Here is a 9,876-nt window from a genome sequence, read left to right on the forward strand (position 1 = left end):
CAGTGCTGCTTTTATAGGCGATCACCATGGCAAGGAAAGTGATCACCAGCCTGGAGCAAGCATTGTGCAGAGCACAGCTGTCAGTCACATTATAATTGCACCTACACAGTGCGGGTGAATGTGCATGCTTGGTGTGTGGTTTAGGGCCATACTGATTGAGCGCTGGGGTAAATATAATTACAATACCCAAATGTCATGGGGTTCAGTACTGTGTAGATCTAATACTCCAGGACCCTAAAGAGAACCTGTCATAGTATAAAATGTACAATCCAAAATCTAATACTGAAATACAATTATTATGTAAAGCTTTTAAAGGGTGATATTTATAAATCAGGGAATCAATTACTGCCATTGAAACACATGGACCTGGAAGATTCCCACCAGGGAATGTATGAGGGGATGTCAGATTCCTTGTGTTATAAATGGAGTCCATGGAGTTAGGACCTCTGGGATGGCACCATCTACTGCTGCCGTCCATATATTATAATCAGAGGTGGACTCCGGCACTCTGCTCCATACCTGCAGAGTGGGCGTGTCCACCATTGTCACATGATCAGCCTTATACTAGAAGACCAACCACTGGGAAAAGCAGGGAGCCAATCACATGAGGCAGAGATGACATTCCTGCAGGTGATTGGTGCACAGAGCATGACATGGCCCCTTGACGGTGTGTGTAATCCTTTAAGTGTTTAATAATATGGAGATACCCTTTAAGGGTTCAGTGAAATGGAGTGTTTGATTAAACTGGATCTGTCCTTTATGAGTATCAATGAAGTGGAGTTATCCTTTAAACGCTTAGTGAGGTGGAGTTATCCTGTAAGTGCTCAGTGGGGTGGAGTTATCCTTTAAGTGCTCAGTCAAGCAGAGCGTGTCCACCCCATCCTAATATTGGTGGGCCGATGCTGCCTGGGAACACCGAGGAATCTTTCCAGAAAACCACATTTAAGAAAAAACTTCAAACCTTGGGACCCGGGAGAGAAGAGTCATGTGACCTCCATGTATAAGAGCCAGAACTGTGTACAATGCGCAGGCTCCTGATGTATCCAGAGATCTGCTCTCTGCTCTATGGCGGGAACGCAGAGAGAAGCAGCAAAGTCATGGAAGCTGCAGAAAGGAGCGGAAGGTGTAAAATAATTGTTTTAGGTTGTCACCACACGGGGCGCCACAGACAAACATTTATCAGACTTGTCACAAGTTGCATGCTGCAAGACGCCTGGAAAATGCACCGCAGGTCAACGCATTGCCTTGTGTTTGCAGTGGAGGTGAAGCAAGCAATCAAACAATATGTCGCTTCCAGGAACCGCACTGCAACAGCGTGCACAATAGGATTCCAGACTGCTCCAGTTTAGATGAATGGGAGCAGAAGGAGTGGAGATACACCAATCAGGCTCTTAGTGTGGACCACTAAGAGCCTGATTGGTGTCTGACCTGGTCACATGACCACATCACTAAAATCTCACTGAACTACAAAAAGCTGGAGCTGGAAGACAGCCTTAGGGTCCTTCCAACGCTCCAAAAATCTGATGATCCCGCCATGAAGATCATTGCTCAGGCACTTCCAGTGACCGGATTCTGCATCCCACCTATTGCTGGCAGGGCGGTAAATTCCCCCCAGCTGTGATTGGTTACATTTCTTGGGTTTGGATACATGGAAGAGATCCAGGAAGTGCCACGCTGGCCATTGCTGGTCACATGGGATCTTCCAGCTGTTCGGGTTGAGGATCTCTGGTCAGCTCCCCATAAATACAGAAACGAGTTTGTACAACACCACAGGGAATGGTAGCGATATACCGATCAATAAATGATAATATTTCCCCTCCCTAGGTGATCAGGTTGTAGCTTTGTATCCAATCACAAGGTGTTGGCTGAACAGATCATTGGATCCCTCTCCCCCCATACAATACCCAGCTGACACCCCAGAAAAGAGGACCTGTCCCCGAGTCATGTGATCTCTTCCCGGAGAATTGGAGGCCAATGAAAATGTCTGAATTTACAGCAAAGACATGACACAAGAGGACCTGTCATCCTTTATATTGACATCCTGCCCTACACACCAACCAGGCTGAGGGAGGAGGGGCATCTGAGGGCCCCGGCTCCAGGGTCTCGAGCAGTCTCCTGTTTCAGGTGCAGAGTTTAGGTATGGGCCGGGCGGTACACAAGGATCAGATATGGTAAGGCCGCAAAAACTGAGGATTGGCTGCACTGACTGCCGGCAGTATTTTTAGTATAATGCAAGACAGTGATCAACAGCAGTGATGGCATGTGATCTATACTGACAGTGATCAACAGTGAATTACAACAGGCGGTCACTATATTGAAAGCAATCTGCAGTGAGTAATGGCAGTGTATGGTTTGTACTGACAGTGATCAGCAACAGACAGTGGAAGTGATCAGCAGTATATGGTACTGACAGGGGTGGTGATCAGTAGCTAAAAAAGTGACCTTATCGGCAGCACTGACAGCGACACATAGGACAGTGGCAGTGATCGGCAGCGAGCGGCACCGACAGTGATCAGCAGCCGGCAGGAAGACACTGCCTCCAGTCAGGGCGGGGTAGAATGTAGCAGCTGTCTGCTGAAATCTGTTTATAGTTTGTGTCAGAATCCGCGGCTGATAAATTTAGAATCCGCTAATTATGGCGGCTGCAGGACAACAACATTCCAGAGGAGCGGAGTGCCACCGCCACATCCAGGACGGCACAGTGTGAGGACAACCAGCACCGCCTGTTACCCCGCACTGACAACTGGCCCGGCAACCAACCAGCAAAGGGTTAAACTGGGCTCTGACCCCTGCGGAGACCTTGGAGGGGACATCAGTCATCCAATCTGTCCGTGTGAAATGTCCGATTCTCAGGATGCTGGGAGTTGTAGTTCCTTTCCTTGGAATTTCTGCTACTTGTTACGCTCTATATAGGAATGCTGGGACGTGTAGTCCTGCACACAGCTGGGAAAGCAGAGCATGCTGGGACTGTTAGTTCCCCAACAGCTCATTTAAGCTTTGGCTTTACCTACAGAACCGGGGACCGAGGGGTCCGACTGGCACCGGGGGTGTTATCTGCCTGGATCTCCTCCAGGTGCGCCGGCATCCTGCAATCCATACTGGAGGAAAGGTAAATGTTGGGGGGATTAGAGTGCTAGCTCCTGTGTGCAAGGAATGATGTGACGGGTCCCCTATTATCCATACATTATATGATGGCGCCCTCACCAAGTCTCTGGGTGAAATCAAAGTCAGAGCACAGAAAAGCTTCAGGCGGCAAATCACTCAATGATTCATTTGATATTTTTGGCAGCCCCCTGCCAATGACATTTTACAAAGCAGCCCCCTTTACCCTGCACCCCCCCCCAACCTTCTAATTACCCCAGAATTAGTGAGTCCTGGATTATTGTGCTAAATTGTAGGTTTGGTGAATCCGTCATACAGGTAATGGATGCATCGGAATGCCAGGTAGATGCCAGCCAACCTGTTGGGGGTCGTCCTGTTGGCCCTTTTCATATTTTGTTATTTTTGTATTTATGGTTAAATGTTTTGTTTCTATAAATTATTACAATACTTTTTTTATGTTTTACTTTAATAATTTTATTAGTATTTGCAGCATTAAAATGAAATTGTAAACTATGGCAAGCATTACTCAGCTGCGTTGCTGCAATTACACAAATGAGACTACAATCGACTGGAGGATAAATTAATAGCAAATCAATGTTCCTCAATCTGTAATATTGATAAGTAATAAATAGTCACAAAGATTAAATCGCATCCATTTACCGTCACCAAGACAATCCTGTTGTATGCAGGTGAACAATTTTATAGCTGTCACAATTCTGCTTTGTGAATGCATAAAGAATGATTACAGCGTGGGAGATACCTGAATGATCAGACGACTCGGGGTCACCTGTTACCTGTGCCCAGGTGTGCTCACCTGTCTGGGCACGGGGGCAATGATACATTTCATGCTGTGAAATCTTTGCAACCAATCATTTCGATTCTCCATGAAGAACGCCGTTCTCCAGGTGTGCCATAGGTCCACCTGCAGCCTGTCGCCCAATGACAGGTGGCAGGCTGCAGTGTGAACCCCTTGCGTTAGCCACACGTGCCAGCTCTCACAGGGAAGCCAGGCTTAACCCAAAAACCGTGTTCCAAAACGCGTCAGCTCCTGCTGGGAAAGCTGGCACTGTGCTGAGGGAAAAAAAAAACTGTCAGCTGCAATAAAACAGAGAAGGATAGAAGGTGTCTTACCTGGAGTGCTTCGGAGCATCCTGGAGTCCCTTCGTCCGCCTTCAGAAAAGCCTGCTGACCCCGTCTAAAGAAACGGAGAACTGCAATAAGTATGTGATGCAAAATGAGGACCATGTCTCCAATGTGCTCTTCCCTTCTGCAATTCCCCAACACTCGCCCGCCGATCGCCGTCTCATCCGAAACACACAAACACACGCACGCACTCGACACTTTCACGTTGGACTACATGTATAAACACACATTAATCTGAAGTCCTGCACGGCTTTCAGGGAAGGGTGGAAAAAAAAAAGACCCATCCTTTTTGAAAAGCTGCCCCTCCCCAGCGCCCTCCCCTCACGCCCTCCCCAAGGCTCTTTCAGAAAAAGGTTTGCTACGGTTTCACACACCTGCTCCCCAGAGTGATGGGGCAAGCTGAACGCAGGATCCACATCGCCTTGGCTGCAGAGAATGCCAGAGACAGGGGCGAAGGGGAGACAACCAGCGCACAGTGCCACAGACTGCACTCCAGTGGGGGGGACTGAGGATGCACAGTGCAGGGGGGAGGCACAGGGTCCTAGTGCCCGAGCTACACAGCGGAGAGACCATGGGGTTAGAGGGGCTGCGGGAGAGAGGATGCACCTTGCTGGGAGAGAATGGTACCTATAACTAGAGGGGGAGGGGGGATGCACCTTGCTGGAGGGGAAGGGGGTCTGCACAATACTGGAGGGGGGCAGGTACACAGCCTAAAGGAAAGGAGGGTTTGTACCCTACTGGAGGGGATGAGAGTGTGCACCTTACTGGAGGGGAAAGAAGTGTGCACCCTAATATGGTGGTGGGGGGGGGGGGGGGGCAATAAAGGACTTACCTGGTCAAGACCTCCATCTTTTATAGGGCCTGCACCCCCTGGCTCAAGTGAGGTCAGGACTAATATTCCCACGGGCCTCAGGGAATCACAGACCCTCCAGGTTCCCTTCCCGCCAGTCCTTTAATGAGAACCCTAAAATGAGGAGTCAGAGGCCACCAGCTGTGAAATATATTCTGAGGTTGGCACCGCGCCTTTGAGTATTGGTTTCCTGGGCACCACATGGAGGCCGCCAGGCTGAACCTGCCAGGGGAGAGCAAGCATGGGGGGCCTCATGGTGGATGGGGGGGGGCCCTTGAGATAAGGGAGAATAATCCCCACTATCCTGCTCCTCCATGTATTTGGAATATTAACATATATAAATTGACCCCGGTATGTATGATGGGGTTAATCTAACACCCCCATGCAGCTACCCACAGCCTCACTGGCCCTGGAACATTCCATGCCGAGCGCTCAGCCAGTCCTCCGATGCAGTTGGGTTGCGCTGGGATGGGGGGCACAGAGATAATTGAAATGAAAAACAATTTGCTTCCATTTCAGTTCAATAGATGGAAAACTCCAAAAGTTATTGATATGGAGGCATCATTATTATGCAGGGGAGGAATTACTGATCTACATAAGTTGTTATTGATATCGAGGAGGAGTCATTAATATGCAGGGGAGGAGTTATTGATATAAGGAAGTTGTTATTGATATTGAGGAGGAGGAGGAGTCATTGTTAAGCAGGGGAGGAGTTAATAATATGCAGGAGGAGTCATTGATATACTGAAGTTGTAATTGATATGGAGGAGGAGGAGTCACTGTTAAGCAGGGAAGGAGTTATTGATATGGAGGGGGAAGGGCAGGATGAATTCAGTGCAGGTTTTGTTTGAGCTATTGATCTCTGTTCACCCTTAAGTTATTATTTCTTTATTTTTTTTAGAGATTTTGGCATAATTTGTAATTGAAGGACAGAGAAGAAAGTAAAAAATATCAAAGGATTCCGATGGGATTGGTGCCGTCACCCATTAGGTGACACATTCCAGGGTCATGTTAGGATCTAGATACCCTGGGTCACACTGATATCCATCTGATTGGTCACTGACTTTTCCAATAGAGGTTTATTTCTGAAAGCAAATCTGGGCCATCAAGGGCCCCAAGCCCACACAACATACCCAGCAGAGCTCTGCAGGGGGCGGTGACACTGAATGTGTCTCTATATTTGTCAGCTCCAGACACCGGCTGGCATTCTGCAAATGTCCGACATTCCAATCAAAGTGCTTGGAACCTAAAAATATTCCTGGTGATACCAAGATGAGACGCAGCCGCGAATGTGAGGAACGCCAACTGTGTGAGAGATGATTGGGTGAGGGCACCGAGGATAGGAAACAGCACAGATCAGGAGGTGCAGGGGGAAATGGGGTAAAACCCCCAATGTGGGCTGTGGGAATGTTCCATTGGGCTGGAAAATTCCATTCCCAAATCTGCTGACTCCTAACAAATCTGTACTGGGCACAGAGGAAGTGACAGGTACACTTTACAGGGGGGGTCACCATCAGCTGTCCATATTTACCTCCCCTCCCCCTCTGCTGCCTTCTGAAAATTTGCCATAAAGTTACCCCAATTTTCATTATTTCATTAGGGCTCTGCGCACTCCCCCTTCCCCACCCCCAGGTGCACTGCCTGGTGCGGGGGGAGTCATGTGACAACCCCCATACTCAGAAGTACAATGCATAATCACCAGCAGCAATGGAGGTTTCCCATCATGCACAGAAGTTAGCATTGGGAGGTCCCAAAACAAAAGGACCCAAATACCCCGTGCCTTACACTGTGATAAAGTGTGGGGGGGGGGCTTTATGGCGTAGTCCCTGCCGATTGCAGAACAGCCAGGGCATCAGCTGCATGGAGTTTGTATATTTTCTCTAGATGTGATTACACCAGATAGTGGGTTTTATCCCACAGAAATACTTCTAGGTAAATTGGCTTCTCCCCCCCCCCCCCCAAAAAAAAATAGTATAATAATATAGATAATATAGAATACTAATTATATATTAACAGCACTTCCTGTTCCAAGCTGACAACAACCTCCCACAATTAGAAGCGATGTTGTCACCCTTCCTGTGTACATCTACTGTTGGCTGGTGAGCTTTCTAATCTCAAATGAAGGAGCGTGCACAGCAGGCTGACAATGGTGCTATTGGTGGCAATGAGTGTTGTCACAGGAAGTGTTGTTATTGGCAGGATCACCAGATAAGAAATGTTCAAACTTTATGTGAGAATTATTACACAGAGGGAAGAGATGATGTTGGAGCAGAATTTACACAGATCAGCCCCCAACCCCCGGCATTTAATAAAACCGATAGACGCTCTGTAATACCCAACACAATTACAATCCAATCTCTGCAATGTTTATATAAATCACAGCCATGCAGGAAATTGCTGCACTGATTGGAATAAACATAATGTTCAGAGATCAGGAGAATCCCCATCACTGGGTCCGGTGAATGTTCAGCCAGGTAATGCGCCCTCCCTGGCCCCGCCTACTCAGATTACATGGGGGCAATAGGGGCAATCCCTTCTTGGTGCTGCTGGGTCTGTCAGGGGGAACCCTGGCTGCTGCCCCATAGAGCCGGCACCACCGGGGTGGCGGATTGGTCCCAGCACCAGGAGATCCATTAATAATCAGTTCTGTGGTCTTTGTACTCTTTCTTTTCTTTTTCATATTCAATATGATTAATCCAGGGGTTGCAGGTAGGTTGGAGCTTCTGTAACCACAGGGGGCATTTAAATCCCTCATACCCCAAAAGCTAAACTAAACTTAAAGGTGGAAACATTTCGAGAAGTCAGGTTTTTTATTGCAGGTGGAAGAGGCGATTCTGCAGCAAAACAAACTTACCTGCGTGTTTGCAATTCTTTAACTAAACTCACCTGTCCTAAACTCACCTGTCCTCCAGTGCTGGCATCCTCACCCGGTTCTCTGGATTGGCCAGGTTGGAATGCCATAACAGGGAACCTTTGTTATAACAGAGATGCTGGGGATGCCAGAAATTACAAATCTCCCCCCAATGCCCCCTGTCACTGCAGTGAGTTATATTGCCAACCAGATATTACAATGATCAGGTTTGCCAGGACAAATCATTAGCAAAATAATAAAAATCTATGTAAATGTTTTAGTACATTCTGTTTTCATCATTTACAGCATTGTTATTGGGGTGTACTCTTCTTTTGTCCTTGTAAAGTTATCATCGACCTGCAGACCGCCAATTGCCAATCCTGGGCAATGTAAACAGTTTGCGCATTAGCAGGAGGACAAGCTAATTAGCTGCAGTGTTTGCCTGACAGCTCGTCTGCTGCCGCCCATATAAAACCAATGTTCTGATGATGGAGTAAACAAGATACGGAGATAGGACGGCGACAGGTGACAACCACGAGCAAACCCGATCCAAATGTAACTCCTTACTGCCCGGCTATAGAATATCCCTGAGATTATAAAATGGAATTTCCTATATTGTAGAGTATGTTACATAGAAACCTATGGACAATCCTCCAACCAATGAGCAGCGGCGGGGAGGACGGGACCTCAAACTACGGGAGAAAAGGGAAGATTTACATTTTAGAGAATTTCTTTATATTTTAGGAACTCTTCGGAAAAATTCACTAAATCAACAAAAATGGTTTCTCCAATGGGGTTTCCCCATCCAGGAGATATTTTTAAATCAATTTAACCCCCCAGCTCCAGCTAATTTCCTTCTGTCCCTTTCATTGGAAAAAATTTCCAAAAATGTGCACATTTTGCCAAAATTTTTATTTGATTATTCAAAGATTGAACCAATGAGTTAATCAAATGACTACAACCAATGAAGCCAAGCAAAGACTTCTTTCTCCTTTTGGATCCGAACACTAATGTAATTTTCCGACTTTTCATGTTTATTGCAACGATCCTGCACATGACCAGTGGGAACATCACCCAAGTGACAAAATGCCCTTTTTTCTATAAATCACAGGTAAAATATGGGCAGAAAAAGAACAAAAATTTAAACCACCCAACAACATTTCCAGTTACTTGAAAAGCTGCTGACAGCAGTGTTATCCTTAAAATTGCTGGGTTGGCGGGAATGGGGATTGGCTATGGGAACACGACCCCAGGTACAAAAAATGTCCATTTTAAAAAAAGATAAAACAAGGAGAAATCATATCATGAAAACCCTTCTAAAAATTCTGGGGGATGGGGTGCACATGGACATGCGGGAACATGGCCCAAGTAGTATTTTTTTTTACATAAGTTAAAGTATTGTTGCAAATACACAAATAAATAATAAAGCCTGATGACTTCATATTCATTGCTAAGCCCAGTATCGTTATATAAATTATTGGGGGAAAGGGGTGGTGGGGGAGGGGTTGCAGGAACATATCCCAAGTGAAATATATATTTTTTTTTTACTTTGAATCTATGAAGACATCATGCTGTTTCAAAAATTGTTTTAACAGGTGTTGAGAGCCCCCCCTCCAGGATTTTGGTGGAACTGCCATGATTGTGGCTTTCAATCAACTACAAAAAGTTGGCAACTGACAAAGATTCACAACCTAAAAAAAATTGATTTCTCTGTTTCACCGATTCCAACCGGCTGGCTGCTGTGAAACTGGTCAATCAAATTGGGAAATATCTATCAATTGATTACTGAAAGGAAATATTTATCACGTTATTATTGGTGGGAAATATTGATCACATGATTATTGGTAGGAAATATTGATCACATTATTATTGATGGGAAATATTGATCACATGATTATTGGTAGGAAATATTGATCACATGATTATTGGT

General features: G+C 46.2%; 1 protein-coding gene across 1 annotated transcript in view; it reads right to left on the reverse strand.

The window, feature by feature from the left end:
- PDE2A (phosphodiesterase 2A) overlaps positions 1-4,678 on the reverse strand; it is a gene marked incomplete in the record, with an annotated part of 140,582 nt that extends 135,904 nt beyond the window's left edge. Inside the window, 2 exon segments of the mRNA XM_072398578.1 lie at positions 4,234-4,297; positions 4,620-4,678. Of these exon segments, the coding sequence (XP_072254679.1) occupies positions 4,234-4,297; positions 4,620-4,663 (108 nt within the window).
- Between the last annotated feature and the right edge of the window lie 5,198 nt (positions 4,679-9,876).

The sequence above is a fragment of the Pyxicephalus adspersus genome, chromosome 1, assembly GCF_032062135.1.
Source record: "Pyxicephalus adspersus chromosome 1, UCB_Pads_2.0, whole genome shotgun sequence".
In the NCBI taxonomy this organism is placed as follows: Eukaryota; Metazoa; Chordata; class Amphibia; order Anura; family Pyxicephalidae; genus Pyxicephalus; species Pyxicephalus adspersus.